Genomic DNA, 27,996 nt, shown 5'->3' with positions numbered 1-27,996 from the left:
TAGCTGTAGAGAGTTCCCTTCACTTCCTCTCTGGTAAAAGGTCAGCAGGGCAGGAAGTGAGGGGAAATTTCTTTAACAGAGCCTTGGATAGCAGTATATTTCTGACAAAAAGGTTCTAACCCCTGACTGCTAATCAAATGAAAACAGTTTTGGCTGGATATACAATTATAATGGGACTTGAATGCAGATACTTCTAATCTTATCCATTATGTAACCACAGAGCAGGGTTGAACCGGCAAAAAAAACAGAAAAGCCTCTGCCACAATGAACCAATGGAAGCAATTGGTCCTGCTTCACGAAGATAAAAATAATACATAATGGCCCCCAAAGTCTTACATTACATAGAATTAAAGTTTCATGTACTAAGAAAAAAAAAAAAAAAGTTATAAAATGTTTAAATATTTTGTAGCTCTCTCCTGGCTCCTAGAGAGAAAATTTTACATGCACACTATAGGAGGAAGAATATTGTTCACAGAATCATACTGACGCCGACAGGTGACTAGTGAGTATGACACCAATATGAACTCTGGTTATAAAAACGGACACTTCTGCTTTTCCCATTCTCAGCAAAGCAACATGTTTGCTTATGCCTCTCACCCCACTTTACTGGTCCTTCACTTCCCCACTGCTTAGTTCAGCGCAAAAACTGAATAAAATATTAATTATGGTGGGGCATAGAGTAGCATAATCCTCACTCTACAGCAATGTGTGAAAGCAACAATGTACACAGGCCTTTGCTTTCACTTCCAGCAGTAGGGGGCCCATCCACATCTAACTGCAGCCGTTTAGTGTGCAGCAGCTGTTGCATTTTGGCTGCGGTGAGCCGGCATTAGGGGGGCAGGGTTATGCGATTTTCAACAGATCACACCGTTACTTTTTTTTTTGGATACTGACTTTATTTGAAGCACACAAAAGTGACACTTGATTCTTGTCACTGTGCAGTAACCCAGTGTGCTGTTGTAGCGCAACTTGCAATTCTACCCAGAAAGCTGCGATAAAATGCATCTCCGGGGTGCGTTACAGTGTGAGTAAACACATATCAATTGTTTTTTTGTGCACCCTAATGGTTACCCACGCTCATCTAGTAAAGAAAAATAAAAAGGTCACCACATTATGTGTGAACAGGGCCTAAAACAAAGTGACAGGGGAGTGAAAGGAAGGCAAGTACATGTGTCTGCGGAGGACTGCGTAAAGCATACCGGTTTTACCCTGCAGAGGCAAAGCACAGATTCACTTTAAACACAACTTTTGAATATGCATTATGAAAAAATTTAAATTTTCACAAATTAAACAAATTGTACAGCAACCGTGTCATAGCTTTGTCTTAGAGCTCTGTCAATGCTCCCTCTTACAGATGTTTCACCAATGAGAGCTTCTCAGGAACCAGTTAGGCTTGGTTGCCATCTATGCGATTCGGATTTTTAACCGTAAAAATTAGCACCAAAACTGCACCAGACACTGGACTGCAAACCACAGCCAGACATGTGTAAACCTAGCTCAACAGTGCTTTCACCGGTTTGTGGGACAGTAGAGTGCAGTAGCAAGCCTCTAAGCCGATGCTGCAGTCAAGTGCATTTTGGAACTTTCAAAAAGAGATCTGGGTTCCAAAAGAAGTACTTCTGGGCAGTTTAGAAATTTTTATTTAGGCAATAGTAAAAAAAAAAAAAAAAAAAAAAAAAAACACACTCTAAAAGGCTCAGGAAAATTGTATTATATATATGCATGCCAGGAAGAGAATGCAGATTGATCATGTTCTAGAATCTAAACTTTAAAGCCCAACTCTGGGAAAAGCCCAAACCCCCTCATCCCCCCCCCCCCAAATTAGTTGGGCCGTGCCAACTGCTTGTTTTTTAGGTGCGAGAAAAAAAAGTTCATACTCACCCGATCCTCCAGAAAACCACCCCCCATCCAGAGGTGGACTGTTCCTGTCTATGAAGCATGCTGATGTCAAGAACAGTCCATTTTCAAAACCGCTGGAGCACTGGACTGGTTTTGTGCAGGGGGGGGAGGGGGGCAGGTAGGCAAGTATATTCCCACTGCCCTCTTCCCTAGGACAAAACACGCACTGCACAGGAGGAAACAAAAATCTGCTTTAAAGTTTGAGCACTCTACTAGCAGTAGATTCTTACTTGAATCACCAAATTATCTGAATTTAAGCAAGTTATGCAATAGCATACATATCTATACATTATTGTAGTATACGACCCACACTGGAATCGTTAGATGGCACGTAAACTAAGGCTATGTTAACACTACTGCAATCCAATTTTGATCCCACTTTCAGTGTGTTTATAAAGGGTGACTTGGTTGCATTTTGGATATGGTTTGCATATTTTATAGGATCAAAAATTGAGCTGGAATTGCACCGAAGTAGAATAATACCCTCTTCCAAAATTGTGCCATGCTATGTTGCACTGATGTGAACAGGAACCATTGAAAACCAGGTGACTTCCAACGTCATGCAATTCTGTGCAACTCAAATCGCAAAGTGACCCAGCCTAAAAATGATTTTGCCCAAAAAATAAAATAAAAATATTTGCCAAATAGTAAAATTTTAGGACTTTAATCAAGCTGTTGAAGTCCCCTGAATTACTTCGAAAGAGATGGGCAACAATGTATAGACCATGCTGCAAAGAATATTATTTCACCATCACACAGGACGGCAAGAAAAACGAATACTCCTTGCTATATTTCTGCTGCTTTTCCTTTAAATAACTTGATATTCCCATTTGGTTTTGTCTTATGCTGGTGAAAAGGTGGTCCTAATTAAAAGGTTTTAATATTAAAAAAAGCAGAAATCCCCAATAAAGGATTATAGCAGTTTGACAATTTGGTAAACTAGTTCACTTTTTATGCATCTTAAAGCAGAAAAGTGTATGCCACTTTTAGCTGCCATTTTATTTTTTTACCACTTCCAATTTCACTCATGCCATACAGTATAGCTTTTGGTCTCCTGCAGCTAACATGCATGAAAGCCACAGTGTCATTTATATGCCTATCCTTGCCCCTAGTCCAATAGCTCAATTAAAAAGGATTCTGTGTATTTTGATAAAAACAGTATGTAAATTGTCAATTTTGTTCCCAGTCTATGACCAGGAAGTGTTTATAATACAGCCATTATGCAGGATGCATGTCCCCATAAATGTTAGGAGTTGAAGAGATCCCTGAGACCAAGCAGTCTGTCACTAAAGACTATTTTTTTCTAATATGTTATCAGGTGGAAAACAAGCTCATCAGCAAGGCCTTATTTCTGGAATGCATGAGGAATTCTAAATAAATATGTTCACCTCTGCATTCAAAGATTCCCAACCTGATGACTGTGCTTTACTTCGACTATTCAGGTCCGGTTCACACTTATGCGAGTGCGGGAAGGCTGCGAATCCGCAGCCTGTTCCCGCATCGCACACGCACCCCCGGCAGTTCACACTGCCATATGCGATACGCTGGGGGTGTCAAGGTAATCTTAACGACACCCCCAGTTTGATCGCATATCGCAGTGCAATCGTGCAGTTTGCACAGGATCGGATCGCACAAGTGTGAACCGCTGTGCGATCCGATTCTGATGCGGCTGCCAAAAAGGGTCCCTGTGCGTGTTTGGTGCTGCTGCGGTGCGAATTTAGCCATACAAACTGTATGGCTAAACTTGCACCGCACAGCCGATCGCATGTAATGTCGGAACAGTGCGCTCCGACATTACATGCGAACCCCGCACACGCACAAGTGTGAACCGGGGCTCAAGAAGATAGTACAGTTTATGGCTGTAAACTAAACCCTGTATATAGGACTTTCCACTTGGGGCCCACTGACATGCACAGTTTTCTGGCTTTTCACATGGCATTGTGTGGCCCTCAACACGTGTCCACAGGGCAAAAAACACCTGCCTCTTTTCAGCACCACTGTAAGGCAATGAACGTGTCTTTATTACATATGTTATGGAGTGCTGAGGGCAGGTGTGTGTCCACTTCTTGACTGGGTCCTGGGAGATCATTGAAAACAAATGGCAAAAGCACCACAACACACCTACACATTGTGTCATTGTGCCAGCTGCCAGGCATGTTAATAGCTTCATGGGTACGTGCATTTGGCTCTGAATGGGTCAGGTATCAACTACTGCTCTTTACTAACCTGCCAAGGTCTACACAATCTAGGTTTATTGGCTACCCATAGCTCCTGTTCACAGGAATGCATTTTATCCATGCTTGCTGGCACACGACATTGGAATTCACAATATTCTCTGTGGTGCCTGTTCACATCAATGCAGCACATCATGGTGATTTTGTCTGAGGAGAGAAAGAAAAAAAAAAAAAAAAAAAAAAAAAAAAAAAAGTGCTTCTTTGGTGCAGAGCATGTTTTTTTTTTCAAATCAGAATGCATGGGGAGCACATGTACATACATTTTTAGTGCACTTTTGACAGTTTATGTATATAAAATCCAGTCTCCCACAAAAAAACAAACTCACTGAAAAGAGCATCATAATGCAGCAATAGTGTGAATCTATTGTGTGAACAAGTACAGTCATGAGTATACCAAAACGGACATTAAAAAGCTGCACCACTGATTTTGTCAAATGAGCACAACCGATTTTTCCAAAAACAAAGAAATCTTGTCTGAAATCTGTCTCCACATAATTAAAGACCATTCAATGCATTTTTAAATTGCTGCATGATCCAAATATCAAGGCCAAACTGATGGGCCACTGTATGGGGCCTTAACCAGGTGATTATAAAGGAAAATGCTGGAGATCATACATACGTAACCTAGAGAGGACACTTACATATATAAGACTATGTTGTAGACATGCCAAATGGGAGCTTTAGGGGAAGGTTTCTAACTAATGTTTGAGCCAGGTAGCTCAGTACATTTGATCACTGTAAAGAGCTTGTTTTGTAATACATCCTTAGAAAGCAAACTGCAGTCTGGACACTCGAGTGCCTGTTTACATCCAATGTGCATTCAGATTATCCTCCCCATTGGGCAGTGTCACACCATCTGCCAGTCACAATATAGCACGCAGCATATTACATTCAGAGCCCGTGTGTCTTTACATATACAGCCTTCCACCAAAACGTATTTTCAAACAAGCAAGATCTGGTCAACACTGGTTAAAAATCTCTGCTACTGAAGGTAGCCATTTCACACAGTAGGATGTAGCAAAACCGAGCTTACCATGATAAACATGCATTATTTTTATAGGGGAATCCAATATATTATTCATACTTTAATTGCCTCATAAAATGGATTTATAAAATAGCATGATTTCTCTACATTTTAGGAACTGGATAAAAACCAAAATGCCACCCCACCCATCCCCCACAAAATAAAATACCCACATCACAATTGCACAGATGACTACAATATGTACTCATTTTAAAATACTAAAAGTATAAACTTTAGGATGATTTCCCTTTAATAAAGCCTGACCTGAGCCAAACAAATAAAGCCCCGCTCATGCCGTAGATATTAGAAATGCAAGCATTTTTAACAAGTGTTTGTAATGTTTAGGTTTCTGGTGGGAAGAGGCTTTCGAGTTAAAAAGACATGCAAATGCACTAAGATGCCCAAAAACACGTGTTTTTAAACACAAAAGTGCAAATAAGGCCAAGGGGTTGGAGGGGGCAAAGTAGACCTGTGTTTTCTGTTTAGACTCAAATAAAATAAAAAAAAACCTAAAAAAAAAAAAAAAAAAAAAAAAAAAAAAAAAAAAAAAAAAGCATCATGCAGATACCGTCTTAAATAGGATTAAAAATACCCAGCTGTATGATTAAAAACACCACAGTAACCTGTGCCGGATGTTCAGACCAGAGCATTAAATTATTAAAAAAATAAAAATGAATTCCAGACATTGGATTCCTGCCTTGAGATGGGAATGAGGCAGGCAGGGAAGTATAAAACTCCCTGAATCTTTACATCCGTATTGACCCCACAAACCACCAAACCAACACAAAAAAACAAACAATGTTGGGATGGGGGGGGGGGGGGGGGGGGGGGGGACATTAAAAAAAAAAAAAAAAAAAAAAAAAACCCTTAATCTCCATTCACAAAGCAACGACCCACAGACGACCAGCAAACACGTTCTGTTGACACTATTCCAAGCCTGAAGGTAAGGAAGAAGAATCCTTTGATCACTTCTGTCTGGTAGGTATCCACAGATCAGGTCATGTCTTCTGCTCTCTCGCATGCTCAGCCTCTCCTGCCCGCCCATGGTAATCTCCTGGAGTACAATCATCCATCAAGTGGTTTTCCAAGGTAGACCAAAGTCACTTCTGTGTTTCCGTACACAGCCGACACTGCAGGGTATAGACAGGTCTTTGGAAGTCCCCTAAAAGCCACCCCTAAAAACTCATATCCACGCTCAAAGGCCAGGGTCTTGTCTTCCATATCCAAAATTACTCGGATCCGCTCACCTATCTGTGAAAGAACGATAATCAGATCAAGCTGCAATTGAACACATTACCAAATTTATGACACAAGCCAGAACAGTGGAAAAACAGCAGCCTAGAATCAAAAAAAAAAAAAAAAAAAAAAAAAAAAAAAAAAACCCACACACGGCATGCAAAATCATGTCGAAGACAAACAAATAAAAAAATAAATAGGATTTTTGACTTACCGTAAAATTCATTTCTCTGATGTTTATTGACAGACACAGCTCCTGATAGTCATAAGCATTGGGTTATACTGCTCCCTACAGGAGTAGGACACTAGGCAGAAAATAATTCTGGCTACACTAATGGGCAGTCCCAGGAGGTATACTTCACACCTCCGCTATAGCCAATCAGTTTTATTACAAGCCGTGTCAGGAGAATTATAACCCCACAGAGGGGTGAGTGCTGTGTCAGTCAAACAGAGAAATGGATTTTACAGTTAGTCAAAAATACCATTTTCTCTTTCGTTCATTGACGGACACAGCTCCTGATATTCATAACCATTGGGACATCCCAAAGCAGTGTTTACCACCGGAGGATTTTGCTGTCTTACGTCCAGGCCACTTTTTGCGATTCGGCACTGTGCAACTTTAACTGACAATTGCGCGGTCATGCGACGCCGTACCCAAATGGTGGTATTTGACCACCTGTGCGATTTTTACTTTTTGCGCTAAATACAAAAAAAGAGCGTTTATTTTGAAAACATAACAATATTTTTAACATTTTTTTTTATATGAAATTCCCCCCCCAAAAAAAAAAAAAAAAAAAAAAAAAAATGTAAAAATCTAATTTTTGGCCAATTTGTTTTCTGCTGCCTATGTTTGGTAAAAGAAAAAAAAAAAAAAAAAAAAAAAAAAAATCACAATAAGCGTATTTTAATTGGTTTGCGCAAAAGATATTGCGTTTACTAACTAAGGGAAAGATTTGTCATTTTTTGTGTTTTTTCGGACCCCTGACTGACATTTTTGACACTTTTGGGGTTACCAGTGACATTACTGCAGTAATCGGTGCTATATATATGCACTGTTACTGTAAAAATGACACTGGCAGGGAAGGGGTTCATTTTATTGGAGAGGGAGGGGTTAATGTATGCCTGGTGCTTACTGACGTGTGTGGGGGGAGGTGACTGAGTAAGTCAGGGACAGATCGGATGTTCAGCTATGCTGAACACTCCGATCTGTCACTGAGGAGATCTGCCTGCTCTGTTTACACAGGCGGGCGGATCTCCAAACTAGATTCCCCGACGATCGGGGCAGAGCAGCGGCAATCGCCGCCGTTCCTCCCCTGGCCCGACTCCCGCTGTGCATGAAAACAGCGGGAGCGCGCCTCCGGTGGCGCGCGAGCGCCGACTACAGGAGGAGGAGTCCAGCGACGTAGGTCTACGTCCGCTGGATGGGATCGTGCCACATTGCCGCAGTAGCAGCAATATGAGCGGTCCTAAAGTGGTTAAACATGAGGGGTGGGAACAAAATCGCAAGGCTAAACATTATCCAACCAAGCAACAGGAGACCCACCTGGAAAAAAAAAAAAAAAAAGCCTGCAAAATCTTGCAGCCAAAAAGCATTCGCAGATGCCAACACATCCACTTTATAAAACTTTGTAAAAATGTGCACCGACGACCAGGTGGCCGCCTTGCAAACCTGCGTCACAGACGCCTAATGATGGAAAGCCCAGGGAGGTACCAAGCGCCCTAGTAGACTGCACCTTGACTGGGAAAGGAGGAACCTGACCCCTGATGGAATAGGCCTGAACCACCGTCTGTCTGATCCATGTGGAAATGGTCGCAGAGGAAGCAGACAACCCTTTTCAAGGTCCATCTGTGAGCACAAAGAGTGACTTCCTGAAAGACTCCGTAGCTGCCAGGTACACTAACTGCCCGGACCACATCCAAGGCAATTTCTTTCAGATGTTTAGGCCTGGGACGCACGGAAGGCCAGACAAGGTCTTCAATAAAATGAAAAAAAATCAGAGAGACAACCTTTGGAAGGAATGACAGACAGGGGCGAAGAATAACCTTATCCCTGTGAATCACCAGGTAAGGTGGGCAGGATAGTGCCGCCAGGTCCATCAGCCTAAGTAAGGAGGTGATCGCCACAAAAAAGGACCGCATAAGCAGGGGAATCTCCTGAATATTTTCAAAGGGAGACTTCTGTGGAGCTGAAAGCACCAAAGATCCCAAGGCAGCAACGGAGCCCGCACTGGAGGAACCAAATGTCCGACACCCTGAAGAAAGGTGCGCACCAAGGAGTGTGTTGCCAAAGGTCATTGGAAGAAGACCACCAAAGCCGACACCTGGCCCTTGATGGTACTCAAGGCCAATTTCTGTTCCACACCCCTTGAAGGAAGGTCAATATCCGAGCCACCGAGACAGGACAGAGGAAGAACCCCAAGAGACTCACCACGCAATTTAAGTCTTTCACATACGATGTTAGATCTTCCTAGGAGGTAGATTTCCTAGCTTTCAACAGTGTTGGAATCAGCGACTCAGATAAACCCTTATCCTTCAGCACCTGGCGTTCAACAGCCAAGCCGTCAAAAGCCAGCGACTGTACTGTAAAGCAGGATGGAAGATCGGTCCTTGGGACAGCAGATCCTCCCTGAGAGGAAGCTGGCAAGGAATTCGACTAGCCGCACCAGATCGGCATACCAAGCCCGGCGAAGCCAGTCCGGAACCACCAAGATGACTGGAATTCCTTCTGCCTCGATAATGCGTAGAAGTCTGGGCAGAAGCTTGAGAGGAGTAAAGGCCTAAATCAGACGATACTGACCCCACGGGGCCACAAGCACATCTAGGCGCTCGCCAGAGGATCCCTTGATCGAGCCACAAACCTCTGCACCTTTGTTGAGCCGAGACACCAACAGATCCACCTCCGGGGGGGCCCCACCAGAGACATAGCTAATGAAATACCTCCGGATGAAGGGACCACTCCCCTTGGTCCAACACCTGCCGACAGGTAATCCGCCTGCCAATTTTCCACCCTGGAAATGTGTACAGCGGAGAAGGCTGGAAGGAACTGTTCTGCCCACCTTAGAATGCCGGCTACCTCCAGAGCTGCCAGGACACTTGTTGTGCCCCCCGGTGATTGGCATAAGCCACTGACGTGGCACTGTCCGATTGAATGTGCACTGGAAAACCCTGAAGACGATCTGTCCAATGATCCAGACACAGTCTGATCGCTCGGAGTTCCAAGACATTGATCGGGAGTCTGGACTCTTCCAGATCACCTGAGCAGAATTCTTGTCGGACAAGCTGGCATCCATGGTGACCACTGTCCAATTCAAAAAGGGAGGAAGGATTTTGCCTGCCGAATCACTGGAGAAAGAAGCCAGCACTGTATCAGGGACTCCTTCATGCCCAGACTCAGCTGGATCGAATTTCCAGAGACTGCGGAGTCTTGTCCCATTTGGTCAGAATTTCCCTTTGCAGGGACCTTGTATGTAACTGAGCAAACAGAACTGCCTCGAAGGTAGACACCATCGGACCCAGCACCCACATGCAAGTCCGGAGGGATGGCGATTTGTTGAGCAGGAGGAGAGTTGCAGCCTGCAATTTCTGGAGTTTTACCAGAGGAAGGAACACTCTGGCTAAGGGCGAGTCCAGAGTCAGGCCCAGATATTCCAGCTTTGTGGACGGAACCAGAGCAGACTTCTTAAAATTCAGAATCCAGCCGAACTCCCGCAGAGTTCATATGGCAATCTCCAGGTTCTTCACCAGAGCAGAGGGAGACTCTGCTCGCAGAAGGAGATTGTTCAAGTAGCCCACTATCGTGATCCCCCCATTGGCGTAGCAAAGCTAGCACCGGGGCTAACATTTTTGTGAAGACTTGAGGAGCAGAGGCGAGACCAAAAGGTTAATGCCAAACTGATAATGCTCCTCTTCTACAGCAAAGCAGAGAAAACACTAGTGACTGGCACATATTGGAATAAGAAGGTAGGCATCCTTGATATTGATAGATGCGAGGAAATCCGACACAAGGATGCCACCACTGTTTAATGGACTCCATTCTGAACTTCTGTACCCGCACAAAGCAGTTTTGCCTTCTTTGCCACTTTGCCTTCCTTCCTGGGAACTTAACAGGTTTGAGGAGAAACCCTGAAAAAGGTTTCAGAGGCCAGTCCTGGTACAAATCACCCCTTGAAAGAACAGGTCTTGTACCGCCCCAAAAAGGCCCTGTAAGCAGTCTGGGGACAGGCGCAAGTTGGAAGGGGGAAAAAAAATCTTGCCAGGGGACAAGAGTGAAACTATCTTGTAGCTGGACCAAATGACTTTGTGGACCCACTTGTCTTGCACCTGGGAGTCCACGGGCGCAGAAACTAGTAAAGAAGTCCCCCCCCCACCCCTGATACGGGTGAGGGTGCACCTTCATGCAGAAGGAGCCTTGTCAACGGTCTGGAGAAGCCCGATTTTGGCTTGCTGGACCATGTTCTTTGGATCCTCCAGAAGAAGCCCTGAAAGGCTTCAAGCTCTTGTCAGTCAACCCTGAAGAAAAAACATAGGAGCTGAGAAGGAGGGCCCACGTCTATGACGAGGTTCCTTGCCCTTAGTAGCCTGCGGAAGAGAAGTACTCTTCCCCCCTGGGAGACCTTTAATAATGTCATCCAGGGTAGCTCCAATTCAAACAGGCGATCTCCTAAAAAAAAAGGAAGATCAGTCAAGGGGGGCAGGCCTGCAGCCTCAGAGAGGGGGGGGGGGGAGATCAGGTGGGCAAATGTACTCCAAAAACTCCATGAGTCATCAGGGGGACCCACGAAGTGAAGTGTAAAACACTGCTAAGGGACAACCCCCACCGCGCTTGCAGCACCACCCGGTCGCCAGGCACAAAGCGATCCTCAGCAGAGAGGGAGAGGACCCCACCAGACTCCCCCCCACCCACAGAAACAGGCATCTGCACTAGACATACGGGGGATCAGGAAGTAAAATGATCCAGGAATCAAATAGTCTCCCACAGGGCTCCACTGTCATGGCCACCACTATTTCAAATGGCAAACCACAACAAAATGGCCACCCAACTACACAAACATGGCCTCGTGTATAGAAACACAGGCTACAACCAAATTGGGGGGGGGGGGGGTGGGACCACTGGATCTAGATTATCCAGCCCACCGGCCAGACCAGCAGTTGGTTGTAGATCTCACAGGAAAAAAAAAAATTCTATCTAAAAAATTTCGCCAGGACCAAAGATCCCAGCAAGGAGAAAAAAAAAAGAAAATGAATGAGTGGCTATAGAGAGGGAGTATACCCCCTGGGACTACCCATGGGTGTAGCCAGAATTCTTCTCTGCCTAGTGTCCTTCTCTTGTAGGGGTCAGTATAACTCAATAGTTATGAATATCAGGAGCTGTGTCCATCAATGAACAAAAGAGAAAACTGTTTTTTACCCAATGGATGTATAATTTGGGGTAAGGATTAGACCCACTTACTGCTGGCCAGAAAGATTTAGCTTCAATTCCTGACCAGATTACAACAGTTTCACTAGACAGGAAATGAGGGACAACTTGCAAAAAGGACATGGACAGAAGCCCTCCCCTACTATACCAAAAGAAATACAACTTATTTTTCTGTGTGGGTCGGTCATACACCAAGTATCAGGGACAGAATTATTTAAAAATAATCTTCAGGCAAAGTTCCCTGAAGGAGACATTTCTATTTAGCATGCATCCTATACATCCTGATGCCACAAGTATTAAAAGCCACAATTAGTGACAAATTAGGTCTGTTTTAAAGATCTGAATTCAAAAAGAATAATTTTCCAAATAGGAGCTTTTTTATTTTTTCTATTTAAACAGTAAAATCATAAATATGCTTTAACTGGATTAGGTGCATGTTACCCTAACATCTTCGATTTCGGATATGGGTCTGTGTTACCATGAACTTGGGTAAAAAAAGTATCCTGTTCTCTTTGCATTATTTCCTTTGTGTGAAATACCTGGTGTTCCTGCCAGCCCCACCTGACCGCGCTAGACACGAAGAGCAGCCATCTCAGTGTGGTCAGTCTTCATCTTTGCATTCTACTTGGGAGCACAGCCTGAGTGTACTTTAGTGGTCAGATGTGTGCCAACATGCCCCCTGCACAGGTCTTTACTGGAAAGATCAGCTTTACTGGAAAGATCAGTATAATGCCGTTTCTCAGTCTCCTGCAATCTCCACCCCCAGCTCTTTAGGCACCTTATACAGGCAAATGCAGAGGTCATGAGAGAAAAAAAAAATTCAAGTTAGACTTACCGGGAACTTGTTTTCCAGGAGTCTTTCAGGACAACACCTTGAGAGATGGCCCCTCCCTCTCACCAACAGGAAACACCCAGTCCACCAAACTTTAAAAAAAGGAGGCTTCTCCCCACAATTCCTCAGTTGTAGAAGAAGAGTACCTCCGGACCATGTTGGAAAACATAATCAAAATATGGTTAACAGCAAAAAATTATACAATAGGGCAGGCTCCCGCTGTCCTGAAAGGACTCCTGGAAAACAAGTTACCGGTAAGTCCAACTTGAATATTCCCTAAACGTCTTTCAGGACAGCACCTTAAGAGGATTAACGAGACTTACTTAATTTAGAGATGGACAACAGCCTGAAGGACCTTTCTGCCAAAAGCCTGGTCCCCCGCTGACAAAAAGGTCCAACCTATAATGGCGTGCAAACGTTAAATAGCTTGACCACGTAGCTGCCTTACAGATCTGTTCTGGAGTGGAACCAGCTATTTCTGCCCATGTAGTGGCAAAAGCTCTAGTAGAGTGAGCTCTAATCCCCTGCGGGGGAGATAATTCCATTTGGGAGTAAGCCTCTAAAATAGCAGACCTAAGCCACCTGGCAATTGACCCCTTTGATGCCAGCAAAAATAAAGTTTGAAGATATAAATTCCCTGGTTACATCCAGATAGTATAGCAGGGTTCTTCTCACATCCAGACTATGAAACGGTCTTTCTTCCTTATCCCACGAAGGGTTAGGACAAAAAGGTCGGTAAGACAATATCTTGGGACCGGTTTTTCGCTGATGGCACCTTTAGGAGAAAACCCGGATGTGTTTTGAGAACAATTCTATCAGGATAGATAAAAATGGTTCAATAACTGACAGAGCGTGTAGTTCGCTGAACCTCCTTGCAGATGTTATTGCAACTAGAAATACTGTCTTAAGGGAAAGATTTCTTAAAGAAATAGATTCTAAAAGGTTTGAAAGGCTCCTTTGTGAAGGCTTGAAGAACCACTGATAGATCCCATTTGGGAAAACTATTGGTAGGTGGCGGTGCTGCTCTGGAACCTAAGAGCCTTAAAGAATCTAACCACCAGAGCTTCGGAGGCAATTGGCCTCTCCAAAAATACTCCTAAAGCGGCTACTTGCACCTTAAGAGTACCAACACAGCCAGACCTTTTTCTGCACTATTTTGCAGAAATTCCAAAAATTGACAATACTCTCCAAAGCTTGGTTCTTTGAATGACACCAGGTGTTGTAAGTTTTCCAAAAACTTTTGCATAGCTGGCCCTAGTAACCTTCTTCCTACTGGAAAGTAAAGTGGTTACTAAAGATTCTGAGAGTCCTTTATTTTTTAATATTTGCTCCTCAGATACCAGGCAGTGAGGTTCAGCCTGGCCACCTCTGGGTGACAAACTGGGCCCTGTAGTAACAAATCTTGTAGGGCTGCAACTAACGATTATTTTCATAATTGATTAATCGAAGCAATAATCGGCCAACTAATCGGATAAAAACCTAAAAAAAAAAAAAAAAAAAGTGTATAATTTAGTTAATATTCTTGAATATCTATATGTAGTGGTAAATATAACTATCCAGCTATATAGTTGGATATTTAATCCACTCTGAAACAGATATATGTATTATTAGAGGTTTAAATGTGGTACAAATCAGACTCCGAGATCAATATTTTTAAAAGACCTAAAACACTGTTTTGCAAATTTTCAGACCACATTTGTATATAATCATGATAGACTCCCTTATTAATAGGCAGGTAGTTTGATACAAGCTCCCTGTGCCTGCTGTCACTTATGCTGGCCATACACAAACTACATTTTTTTTAGAAAATTTTTAAAAACATTCATCCGATTTTTCTAACTATTAGTGTATATTGGTGTCCGGTGTCAACCACAGTGACAGGAAAATTTGAAGGAGCAGAATAGAAAACTTCTCGATCAAACAAATCTTCAAATAGTGTATGTGGTTTTTGCTCAGAAGTTTTATTCATTTTAAAATTTATTGTTAAAAGCAAGTGGAATTTTCAAACAACACTCGTCCATTCAACAAATATACAAATTATTTTTGAACAAATATAGATGCAAATATTTTTGTCCAAAAATCCAATACATGTATGGGAAGCAGAAGACCTTTAGTAGCAGCAGCATGCTTTTTTTTTTCATGTGTATGTATATAAAAAAAAATATGCCCAGAAGTTGGATATGCAGGATATTTTAACTGGGAGTCAGACATGAAGGTATATGAAGGGTGGAGGGGGGAAAATAACATTTATATATTAAAGTAGTACTAAAAGCTGAGACTTTTTTTTTTCATGGATATAATAATTTTAAATATAATGCACAATACAAACTTTTACTTTAAATGTAATTGTAATGCCTTATATCACCTTTAGTCTATCGGCCTCCACCTTCTCTGGGTTCAGATGCTGATTTTCTCAGCACAGAGCCCTTACAGTGATTGTAAATGTTGGATTCTTTTCTTTTTAACAACAATCCTGTAATACTTATCCTCTGTGTAATGATTTTTCACAGAGCAGCACTGATTCTCCTCTTCTGCCCCCCCCCCCCCCATGGCACTTCCAGCCCCTTCTGCCTTCAAAGTACCCCTATAGGAAGCAGCAAAGTATAGTACTGTACAGAGTGCCCCTATAGCAAGGTTAAAAAACCTCTGCCTTTAGAACCACTTGGTTCTTTCTCTTGCCCAGGACTACATTTCCCATGAGGCATTGCTCCTCACACATTCACAAGTTCTGTTATCTACATACATGTATGGATGGTTTACTGAGCTGTATGTGTGTTGCACTGTATTTTCTGATATGTAAACAAATAATGCATTCTGTATGAAGGACAACTAATCGGCTGACGATTAATCGATTACGAAAATAGTTTACAACTATTTTCATAATCGATTAGTTGACGATTATAATCGATTAGTTGTTTCAGCCCTAAAATCTTGACAAAGAGGGAGCTGAAAGATAGGTTTGACTGCCATGCCAACTGTAGTACAGTTGAAAACCAGGCTCTCTTGGGCCAATATGGAGTGATCAGGATCACCAACGTTCTTTCCCTCTGTATTTTCCATAGTACAAGCAGAATGAGCTGAAAGGGGGGGAAAGCATAGCCCAACAGGAAGTTACAAGGATGGGCCAGGGCATCCTTTCCCAGAGAATAGTCATTTCGGTGGAGAGAAAAGTAACGAGGAAGTTCTGCGTTCTCTTGACGCAAACAGATCCAATTCTGGCTGTCCCCAAGTCTTGATGATTAGTGCAAAGACTTCTGTATTTAGACTTCAATCTGCCTCCCAAATCTTTCGCCTGCTCAAAAAGTCTGCCACGTTGTTTAACATGCTCTTGATATGGATCGCTGATAAGGAAAGTGATTGACTTTCCGCCCACTCCAAAATTTTGGTTGCCAATACTTGCAGGGTCCTGCAAGGCGGCACTTTTGAGAACTCGCCGAGAACCGAAGCCGTTACGGGCGGGGGGCGCTGTGTGTTCTGCGAGGTAACCGGAGCGGCAGGTCAGCAAAGCGGGAGGAGCAGGACCTGATTGAGTGAAAAGGAGTTAAGCTAAAGGCATCCTAAAGAGATTGTGCAGGATCCATCCATCTGTCCAGGGGATACTGTGTAAGCTTAAGGCGTCTTCTCTCTCTATTTGGTGAGTGCATCCCCATAGGGGGCCTTCTTCTTGCGAGCACTTGGGCACCTTTTTGTGGAATATTTAAGCACTTCTCAGCACCTTAGTTCTTCTGAGGGAACCATCTTTTTGGACTGCACTTTATTCAATTTTTTTGCACCAATATATATCCGATTGTTTTATGGACATTTAAATTGTATTTCACTTATGCACTTTATTTTGGATGAATTTGTATTTATCTTGAACACATTGTGCACTTTACCTATTATTGTATACATGGATTGTTGTTTTTACCTGCTAGCGCTGCCCTTTATGAATTTTAAAGGAATCAATACACCCTTGACAGTGTCTTCTTCCCAAGTTTGGATACCTTTGTTTTTCATGAAGGGCATTTCCTCTCAATAACTACTTCAGAGCTTTTAGCCTGGAACAACAATGAAAGGACAATACAAAAAAAAACAAAAAAAAAAAACACCTTTCTAGTGAGTCAGCCTACATCTCAGAGCCATCTAGGTGCACAGGGAGTAAGGAATAAACCCCCATGTGCCCAGAAAGGCCCCCAGCCACCAGGGGGAAAAGCAAGGGAGAGAGACCCCACAGTAAAATAAGGGTAAGCACAAATTAACCCCTTACCTGGGCCTAGCTGGTGCCTGCCCCACTTGCTGCGGAGGCTCCTTCCATAGTGGCGCTGGCAGCGTGTTCCGATAGCTTCGGGTACCGGTTCTGGAGTCCCAGAGCGACCCTGCACCGGACCTAAGCACCAGCCCTGCTCCTCCCCTGTGTTCGGCGGAAATGACGCGGCGCGCCCCTTGTACGAGCTCCGCCCCTCCTGGAAACCTCACTTCCGGCCGGACGAGCGTCACTTGTTTACGAAAGAAGTGGCGGCACAAATACAAAATGAAGCAGCGGTGGGAAAAACAAAAAAGGCCTCACCGCCAGCCAAATGCCATCCAGGGGCTGCACTCCCAGGGGTCCTGGCTCACCTGAGCACTGAAAGGGAAGAGGGAGCCCATACACTGCAGTCAGTCATGTGGGTGGGAGGAAGCAGCTCCCATAGAAAAGGGGAAGGTGGACGCAGGGAGCCCAGTCTCTCAGGACAGCACCTTAAGAGCCCCAGACTCCCCACTCAGGTGCTCCTCGGCCAGAGGAAACAAAAACTGAGGAATTGTGGGGAGAAGCCTCTTTTTAAAGTTTGGTGGATTGGGTGTTTCCTGTTGGTGAGAGGGAGGAGCCATCTCTCAAGGTGCTGTCCTGAAAGATGTTTAGGGAAAAAAAAAAAAAAAATTAAAAAAAAATTAGAACTATAAAAAACACACACACTTGAAAATGTGTTATTTTACAAGATAAAGTTTCATATATACAATTAAATACATCCCGGAATTCTGCTTTAAATTAAAGCTAATCTTACCCTTTTCCCCCTCCTAACTACAAGAAAACAACAAGAGAAGGGCGCACCGACCTTGTGCATGACCACTTAAAAGTTTATTAAAAGCAAGGAAGGGTAGTGTACAATATACTCACAAACGTAGCATATGAACAAGCATATAGGAAATGGGCACCGCTCGCTTCCAGGACACTTCTCTATTGCTGGATAGCGTGATGGCGTCCTCAAAACCTGATTTCAGGTTTTGAGGACGCCATCACGCTATCCAGCAATAGAGAAGTGTCCTGGAAGCGAGCGGTGCCCATTTCCTATATGCTTGTTCATATGCTACGTTTGTGAGTATATTGTACACTACCCTTCTTTGCTTTTAATAAACTTTTAAGTGGTAATGCACAAGGTCGGTGCGCCCTTCTCTTGTGGTGCCTTTTGGATACCCTTGGTCCTGAGGGGGGCAGCAAGACCACTTCATTTGTGTCATAAAACCGCCTAGAAGATTCATCCTTCCCGCATAACACTCGAGCGCAGGAGAGATATTGTTGTTTTTTGGAAATCCCCCTACTAACTAACCTGTGTAAAAAGATCTGTACATGTATGTGCAAGCTGCTCCAGTCCAGTCATATGATCTCCTGAGTCAGCCTACTGCAGGGGAGAGAGCACACTCGACAACAGCTTAAATGCCTGACCAGTAAAGTCAACCATAGGCTTACTGTGGCCTATCTGTTGTCAGGACTCCCTCCTCTCCCCTAGCATCACTAGCTAAGGCAGGGGAGCGAATCACATGACCAAACTGGAGGAGTGGCCTGAAAATAGTATTTACCCACAGCATTGTTAGCACTGGTGTTAGGAGGGGGGAGGGAGCAGTATTAATATTAGTTCGGTATCTCTCAAAATACTACAACTTGCCTTCCTCTAGGTCAGGGGTATAGAATTAAAAATGTCACGAAGGTCCAGTTCTTCCAGCAGAGGTCCAAATAGTTTGTATGATCCTTCACGTCACAGCCCCCTCTCCTCTTAGGGTAGGTTCACATCTATGCGGCTGGGGAACATGCGCAAAAAAAACAAAAACATTGCATGCATTCCTGACCCACAGAGGAACGCACTACATTTTACCAGATGCACAAGGGTGCCATCAATTCCTAATGGCACCCCACACCTTGGCACCTACAACACATTTTTGTGTGCACTAAACCACATGATGTAATAAACAAAAAAAAAAAAACAAAAAAAAAAAAGTTGGACTTTCTTTCCCCAAGGTTTCACGGCTAGGACAGCCCCCCCCCCATTACTGTCCTCAGCCCCCCCATCAAAATACCCCCCCCCCCCCCCTTCCAGTCATACCTTACACAGACAGAACAGACAGTACAGCATGTCTGGACAGGAGGCGGGAGCTGAAAATTGGTAATTGGTTGCTAGGACTGCCCTGTATCCTAGCATCCAATCACTTGCTTGGTAATTTCAGAAGCCCCTGCCCTCTGTCTAGAGCTGTCCTGCCTCCCACTGCCAGCTATGTTAAAAATGGCAGCAGTGGGGTGGGGGTGACAGCTGGGGGCAGAATGGCTCCTAAATGGTGGGACCGCAGCAATACTGACGGGAACTTGCCTTGGTCTGAATCTGAAGCCTGGTCTAGTTGTTTACAAGATAAATCCTGAAATACTAGTCAAAACAGGATTAAAATGCAAAAGGAAACAATGGTGACCTAAACCACTGAATACAAAGACAAAGGGCTCCCCCCCCACTCACCTGGTATTTGGGTGCATTATTGCACTGTGGAAAGCTTCCATTGACTTCTCCATTATGCAACAGATTATTATCTACTAGGTTCCATCCCCAACTCTGGTCATCACTTCCAAGGAGTGCAACATATCCCTGGCACTGCATAGGAGCCCGTTTTGTAGCAATGCCAATAACGGCTACGGTACCAAGTGGCCCTTCCCACCATACCTCCCAGGCATGGCGCCCCTCACTGAAGCCAATTTTAGTGCGTGCACCATCAGTACTCTGAGCAATTGGATTTCGATGAAGAGTGAAGCCATTCTTTTTAATATATACATTTCTTGAGCAGTCATTGGAGCTGAACCCATGCTGGTAAGCTCGAACCTGAATTCAAGACAAAAGAAAAAAAGTTGTGTGTGCGCTCAGTTCACAGAGAGTGACCAATAACATACAAATAGATAAAGTACAAAAGATAAAAGCACAGTTCGCATGCCTAACTATAGTTACATTAGGCGCCTACAGTAGTCTCTGTGCACAGGTTACCAGTAGACCAGTCAACTCATATCTTTAATAAAAGATGCTCAGATTTTAAAACATATTGGCAAATGCAAAAAAAAAAAAAAAAAAAAAAAAAAAAAAAAAAAGAAGGAGGGGGGGGGGAGAGAGACAGTGGAGAACATGCCTTTGATGCTGCATCTGACAGTCCACCAAAAAGTGGCATCACATCATTGTGCCATTGCAGGAACAGTGCCTCAAGGGCCAGAAAAGAAAAGCAAAGTGCCACATCTGGCCCTTGTGCCACAGTTTGGAGACCACTGCCTTAGTATTAGCAGAGCTGAGTCAGCCTCTGGCTAGATCTTAAATACTCCACACCTCACCAAGTGATCTCCCTGCCATAATTCCTGACACTACCTAAGAGCTCCAGGTGACCTTTGCATGTTCTAGCACCTCCAGATGCTCTCATTTAAAACATTCTACTTCAGACCAGAATTTTTGCACCTTGTGACGCAAAATTGGAAGTTATTATTAAAAGTCAACTGTCAGAATACTTGAAAGAGGTCTTCATCTGTTTGAATACAATCGGTTTTTGGACAATTTTTAGCCCAGCTTTCAGTGCAATCAACTTATTGAACAAGTGGTGACGACAAACAATCACGGCTTGAATTTCCGCTAATTTAGCAGTGGTTATCTGAAATTCAAGCCATGTATTAAATGTACTTCCATAAGTGCTTGCAGCTGCAAAAATCTCAGCCCTGGAATTATATGGGAATTTTTTTTTTTTTTTTTTAGGATTTACAGTGTCTCACAAAAGTAGTACACCCCCCACATTTTTGAGGTCTCCTCAAAATAACAACACACAGCCATTAATGTCTAAACCGCTGGCAACAAAAGTGAGTACACCCCTAAGTGAAAATGACCAAATTGGGCCCAAAGTGTCAATATTTTGTGTGGCCACCATTATTTTCCAGCACTGCCTTAACCGTCTTGGGCATGGAGTTCACCAGAGCTTCACAGGTTGCCACTGGAGTCCTCTTCCACTCCTTGTGGTCCTCCACCTTCCGTTTAAGGATGCTCCACAGGGTTTAGGTCTGGAGACATGCTTGACCAGTCCATCACCTTTACCCTCAGCATCTTTAGCAAGGCAGTGGTCACCTTGCAGGTGTGTGTTTGGGGTCGTTATGATGGAATACTGCCCTGTGGCCCAGTGTTCGAAGGGAGGGGGATCATGCTCTGCTTCAGTATGTCACAGTACATGTTGGCATTTATGGTTCCCTCAATGAGCTGTAGCTCCCCAGTGCCGGCAGCACTCGTGCAGCCCGAGACCATGACACTCCCACCACCATGCTTGACTGTAGGCAAGAAACACTTGTCTTTGCACTCCTCACCTGGTTGCCGCCACACAGACTTGACACCATCTAAACCAAATGTTTTTATCTTGGTCTCATCAGACCATAGGACATGGTTCCAGTAATCCATGTCCTTAGTTAGCTTGTCTTCAGCTAACTGCAAGCTTTTTTGTGCATCATCTTTAGAGGAGGCTTCCTTCTGGGACGACAGCCACGCAGACCAATTTGATACAGTGTGCGGCGTATGGTCTGGGCACTGACAGGCTGACCCCCCACCCCTTCAACCTCTGCAGCGATCCTGGCAGCACTCATTTCTATTTCGCAAAGACAACCTCTGGATATGACGCTGAGCACATGTACTCAACTTCTTTGGTTGACCATAGCGAGGCCTGTTCCAAGTTGAACCTGTCCTGTTAAACCGCAGTATGGTCTTGCTCACCGTGCTACAGCTCGGTTTAAGGGTCTTGGCAATCTTATAGTCTAGGCTATCTTTATGTAGAGCAACAATTCTTTTTTTCAGATCTTCAGAGAGTTATTTGCTATGAGGTGCCATGTTGAACTTCCAGGGACCAGTATGAGAGTGAGAGTGATCACACCAAATTTAACATATCTTCTCCCCATTTACACCCAAGACCTTGTAACACTAACGAGTCACGTGACACCGGGAGAGGGAAAATGGCTAATTGGGTCCTATTTGGACATTTTCACTTAGGGGTGTATTCACTTTTGTTGCCAGCGGTTTAGACCTTAATGGCTGTGTGTTGAGTTATTTTGAGGGGACAGCAAATTTACACTGTTATACAAGCTGCTACACATTGTAGCAAAGTATAATTTCTTCAGTGTTGTCACATGAAGATATAAAAATATTTACAAAAATGTGAGGGGTGTACTCACTTTTGTGAGATACTGTACTTGCATAGGTGGATGCAGCATCGGTCCGTCGGCTCCAAGGCTAAGAACTGAACAAACACCACCGATCGCTTGGCTCTCAGAGCTCTGAGCAGAGAGCCGGTAACTGTCATTCACCGCTGTCTGCTCTGCCCCTCCAGCGCTCACTGAAGTGCTAGGCTGTGGAAGGGATGGGGAGTGGGCAGCTTAGGCTCTCAGCAGCTCACCGAGAGGCTGAGCCAAGTGCCGGTCCAGGCATGTGGGCGGATCCCGACCATATGTTCGTGATCTTTTCTGACCTGGACCCGCTTTGACTTCAGCCTGTCTGCTGAAAACGGGTCACACGAGTGCAGAGCAAACTGCACCACTCCTGTGATCCACAGAAGTACAGCAAACAAGCTTTGACTGTACTTGTCCATTAAGTCAGAAAATATCAAATATTTTTGTTGCTAAAATTGGCAGTTAACATGCTATGTTGTGGGTTGCGATAATGCAGATCAGTCATGTGAATGTACTACCAATACAGCCCAGCAAGCCATAAATGAGACCTAAAACGGTAATACACATTGTGGTGTAGTGCACTTTTAGGTGCATAATGGTGCCCTCACAATGAATGTTAAGACATTTAGCATGTGCTGTGTTACTGCTGATAGCTGGTGTTAATGGACCCTAAGTTATTAGAGTTTTTCTACTGGAAGTACAAACACCTCCCATGACTGACATTAAAGGCCTGTACACTTTACGACAACATACATTATTGTGCACTGGTGCAATGCCCTTATTCTAAAGGGAATCTCCACACACTTGCATTGTGGTACACTGCCAAACTTGATAAGCGGACAATTTATTGGCTGTAGTGGTGCCTTAGGAGATCATGACTTCACTGCTCCGTCTCTTCACCTCGTCCAACCACAGAATCATTTTAGTCAGTAATGGTCTGCTTCCTCAGCGGCCCCTCAGGTATTAAATATGCAGACTTATGCCTCATACACACGCATCGATTATTGGCCAGGAATTTTCGGCCAACGTCCGATTTTCAGCTTGTTAGTATGATGCTTTCGACAACTGGCTCCGACTTTTCAGCCGAAAAAAAAATCTGGTGTGCATGCTATAAAATTTTTGTTGGCCGTCAACACAACGGCCGATTTTCCGTCAGTCAGTACAGATTTTGGCAGACAAAAATCTGATGAGCAAGACTGGGCATGCTCAGAGAAGAAAAAACACATGGAAAGTAAACCAGCACATGACATCACTTCTGAAGTAGATTTTTTTGTTGGCCGAGAAAATTTGTGTGCAGTCTAAAGCACATTCCAACCAACACAACAACACTCTGGACAAAAGTCGGACGATCGGTCAGCCGATAATCGTTGCGTGTGTACGAGGCATTATATTCTACAAGCTGAACCAATTAATGCAATACAGATCATATCTGGATCGCAGCTTTAATGCAAGTTATTGCACCACAGTGGAGGAGTGAATGGTTCCTTAGGAGGCACTGCATGGTTAAGGACAGCCGGCTTACCAGTCAACAGTTTTTATTACTACCTACGAGGGAAACTAGAAGGTGTCAAATAATCCCCATCAATAAATAAGTGGAATACGGACCCCTGTAATGTCACATTGATAAAGATATACGAGTCCCTGTCCGAATACATTCCATCCTGTGTTGTCACCCTGAGTCCCCATACATCCCACGTCGTGTGTCCACCAAAGATATACGAGTCCCTGTCCCCGTAAGTTCCATCCTGTGTTGTCACCCCCCCCCCCATCCTGTTCTCACATCCCACGCCGCGAGTCCCCTAAAGATATACGAGTCCCTGTCCCCATACAGCCCACGTTGTGTGTCCCCGTAAATTCTATCCTGTGTTGTCACCCTGTGTCCCCCCCCCAAGCACCTCACGCTGCGTAGTCTCCCCCCCAATGCACCCCACGCCGCATAGTCCCCCTCCCAATGCACCCCACACAGTCTCTCCCTCCCAATGCACCCCCACCACATAGACCCCCCAAATGCACCCCCACCCCGCATAGTCCCCCTCCCAATGCAAATGGAAGAGCACAAAAAGCCGCACAACTGGTTGAAGATGCAAAAAGTTAAAATCCAAATTTATTTTGCAGGCAAAAAGATAAAATCATCCAAGATGAAACCAAAACAGTCGGAGACATGGGGGGGAAAAGGGGAGCACGGCGGTTGACGCGTTTCACGGAGTCTTCCGCTTAGTCGTAACCATGCTGTACAATACAAGACACTGCTATATATAGAGGAAAAGGCATTTCAAATAACATGTACCTCCCAGAATGTGCTTGATTGAGCCCACACAGCTGCAGATACTAAATCCCAATTAAGGGCACACAAACAGCCCAGCAGGAATTGTATGTTTGCTTTTGCTTCACCTTTTGTCCAAAAACGCATAGCAAAAAAGTTCTATAAATGCATATGCGAAAAAGCTTTCAATAAAAATAAGGAAAAAACAGTAGTGATAATATAAAAAGACAGCTGGTAGAAGCCAAAAAACTAACAAAAACAAAGTAAAGGGAGAACTGACTTGGACGTTTTCAATAAAGAGTCAGCACTTTTGTATAGACGCTTTTTGGCTAGGGGTTATCCAAAATGGACCCTTGACAGGGCATACTCTATTGCCCTTAATAGGGACAGGAAAAGCCTCCTTACACCAAAGAGACATTTCAATGAATCTAAGACTTCTGGCAATAATGGCTCCATTAATCTCACCATCCCATACAGTTTGGAATTTAACAGGATCAAACAAATTATCAATAAACATATTCCCATTCTGTATGGTGATAAGGACTGTGCCAGGATCTTAGAGGGAGGAGTGAATATTGTCGCCAAGAGGGCCAAAACACTGGGAAACCAGTTATCCCCAAGTCTGTTTAGCACTACAATTAAAAATACATCAGAAACATGGTTGCATCTGAAAGGTAATTTCCGATGTGGGGCTAAGGATTGCATTACATGTCCCCATATTCTAGGGGGTGTTAACTTTCAATCCTCTATTGAGAACAAAACATACAAAATCAACAGGTTTTTTAATTGTAACACTACATACCTTATTTATCTCATTACTTGCAGAGAATGTTTTGTACAATATGTGGGTCGCACCACACGAAAACTTAAAGACAGATTTAGGGAACACCTTAGTGATGTCAGATTGAGGAAATCCACTAATGTGGCCCGACATTTTAATTCAGAACATGACGGTGATCTGTCTTTGATATCGGTCCAAGTGATCGAACGTGTGGTTGCTCCTGTAAGAGGGGGCGATGTGTTCCGCCTTCTATGTAAGCGGGAGGTTTTCTGGATTCATAAACTCCAGACCCGCTTACCTGGCGGTTTAAACTTTGAATGGGATGTTACTCACTTTTATTCCCAGTAATGATTCATGTATCTATTCGTGGGTACATACATTTAACTATACATACAGAGAGGGCTACCTGTATCCCATACGCATACATGGTACATGTTTCTTTGATTGGCCATTCTATGTCTTAGTGTTTCTTTGTTTCTTCTTTTCTCTTTTTTTTTTTTTTTCTCATTTCTCCTTCCCTTTTGTCCCATTTCGGTCTCTGCATCCTTTTTTTTTTTTTTTTTTTTTTTTTGGAATGCATGTGTTCATCGATATATATGCATGTTGTTCCGTTCGGCTTGCCTCCATGGCTATATATTTATGCAATGTGTGGCTGATTCCTTTATGGATATTGATTGTGCTATATGCACGGTGGTTCACACATGTGCATGCTATACTCTGTGTTCAGTATGATCTAAGTCGACATGTACACGTAAGCATATATATATATATATATATTTTTTTTTGTTAGATCGATGTGGGATATGCCTGAGATGTTACCAATATCTTGGGTATATATCCATTTAAATGTCCCTATTTTTATATCTTTATAGGGGATAATAATACCATTATGCTGATAAAGACACACAGGACTTCTAAGGTTTATGCATTTATGTATTTATTATTATTTTTATGGTAATGTTTAGTGTTCTTACATATCTCATTGGTTATTTTTATATTCTTTCGATTGGGTGGATTGCCCTATGTATGTGAACACAGTTGCAGATATACCACTCAATGGATGGGGTTATACGTTTTTGGGGGTTGTGCTCATACCTATTACATATGTGTACAATTCCCCCCCCCATTTATCTATTTGTTTCATATGCTATATGGACGTGATGTATGTGTTTGTGGTTACACATTTATTATTTTTATGTGTACCACTTATATATTTACACATATATGCTCTTCATGACTATATTATACACCATTTCTTTTTATACCATAGTTCCATCTGGGTATGAACACATCTATATGCTTCCGTTTTACTGTTTACTTTTTCTTTGTCTTTTTTCTTTTTCTTGTTTTTTTTTTTTTTCCCCCCTTTTTTTTTTTTCCCTTCGTTTTTTTCTCTTCGTTTTTCTTTTCTCCCTTTACTTTGTTTTTGTTAGTTTTTTGGCTTCTACCAGCTGTCTTTTTATATTATCACTACTGTTTTTTCCTTATTTTTATTGAAAGCTTTTTCGCATATGCATTTATAGAACTTTTTTGCTATGCGTTTTTGGACAAAAGGTGAAGCAAAAGCAAACATACAATTCCTGCTGGGCTGTTTGTGTGCCCTTAATTGGGATTTAGTATCTGCAGCTGTGTGGGCTCAATCAAGCACATTCTGGGAGGTACATGTTATTTGAAATGCCTTTTCCTCTATATATAGCAGTGTCTTGTATTGTACAGCATGGTTACGACTAAGCGGAAGACTCCGTGAAACGCGTCAACCGCCGTGCTCCCCTTTTCCCCCCCATGTCTCCGACTGTTTTGGTTTCATCTTGGATGATTTTATCTTTTTGCATCTTCAACCAGTTGTGCGGCTTTTTGTGCTCTTCCATTTGCTGCTATCAGGACTGCGGATCCGTGCCTGCACCTGGGTTGGATGTGTTTGGAACTATCCCCTCACTTGAGCGGTTCTTTTCCCTCTTGACCGTTTGTTCCCCTCCCAATGCACCCCACACCACATAGTCTCTCCCTCCCAATGCACCCCACACCGCATAGCCCCCCAATGCACCCCATGCTGGATAGCCCCCCCACGCCGCATAGCCCGCCCAATGCACCCCTGGCCACATAGCCCCCCACCATGCACCCCACACCGCATAGTCTCTCCCTCCCAATGCACCCCACATAGTGCCCCCCCATAATGCACCCCTCGCCACATAGTGCCCCCCCATAATGCACCCCTCGCCACATAGTGCCCCCCATAATGCACCCCTCGCCGCATAGTGCCCCCCATAATGCACCCCTCACCGCATAGTGCCCCCCCATAATGCACCCCTCACCGCATAGTGCATGGGGGGGAAAATACATGGGGTGCATGGGGGGTGGGGGGGGACTATGCGGCGAGGGGTGCATTGGGGGAATGCACCCCTCGCCGCATAGTCTCTCCCCCCCCCCCCCCAAATGCACCCCACGCTGTGTAGTCCTCCTTAGTAGATGTAATAGATGTCAGGCCTCACCTTGGCCTTGTACGTGGGTAGGTTGCAGAGTACATCGGTCCTCAGGGCCTCCTCGCTGACTGTCCTCAGGCAGAGGCTCCTCCACACCTCGCTATTCTCGTCCCCGTGCAGAGTGCGGTACCAATGCTTACACACTAGGCCGCAGCTGCGGAGGTCAGCCAGCTCTAGGTAGGAGAAGACCAGCTCCAGCACACGGCTCGGCAATCTCCCTGACCCGGGCGGGGGAGGGGGAGGAGGAGGCGCAGAGGGAGCCGCTGAGGGAGCGGCCGCCGCCATTCCCTCCCTATCTCCCAGTACCGGCGACTTAAGCGCCTCCACACTCCCTCATCACCCAGCGACGAACAACATCCTGCCGTATCACGTAATCGCTAGCCAAT

At 44.1% G+C, this 27,996-nt stretch overlaps 1 protein-coding gene across 2 annotated transcripts; it reads right to left on the bottom strand.

Annotated features, from left to right (window-relative positions):
• Positions 1-20: 20 nt before the first annotated feature.
• On the bottom strand, positions 21-27,953 carry FBXO45 (F-box protein 45). 2 transcript variants are annotated; one of them, XM_082252176.1, is made up of 3 exons: positions 27,620-27,953; positions 19,379-19,735; positions 21-101 (listed from the first exon to the last, which is right to left on the bottom strand). In XM_082252176.1, exons 1-3 carry the CDS (start codon positions 27,893-27,895, stop codon positions 42-44), a joined length of 693 nt encoding a protein of 230 aa, XP_082108302.1. In that variant the 5' UTR covers positions 27,896-27,953; the 3' UTR covers positions 21-41. The 2 variants fall into 2 exon arrangements, with proteins under 2 accessions (XP_082108302.1, XP_082108301.1); XM_082252175.1 differs by lacking the exon at positions 21-101 and adding an exon at positions 6,017-6,408.
• Between the last annotated feature and the right edge of the window lie 43 nt (positions 27,954-27,996).

Source organism: Pelophylax lessonae, assembly GCF_965119305.1.
Source record: "Pelophylax lessonae genome assembly, chromosome: 3".
In the NCBI taxonomy this organism is placed as follows: Eukaryota; Metazoa; Chordata; class Amphibia; order Anura; family Ranidae; genus Pelophylax; species Pelophylax lessonae.
Note: the sequence above shows the minus strand (reverse complement) of the source record. Positions and strands in the feature narration are given on the sequence as shown.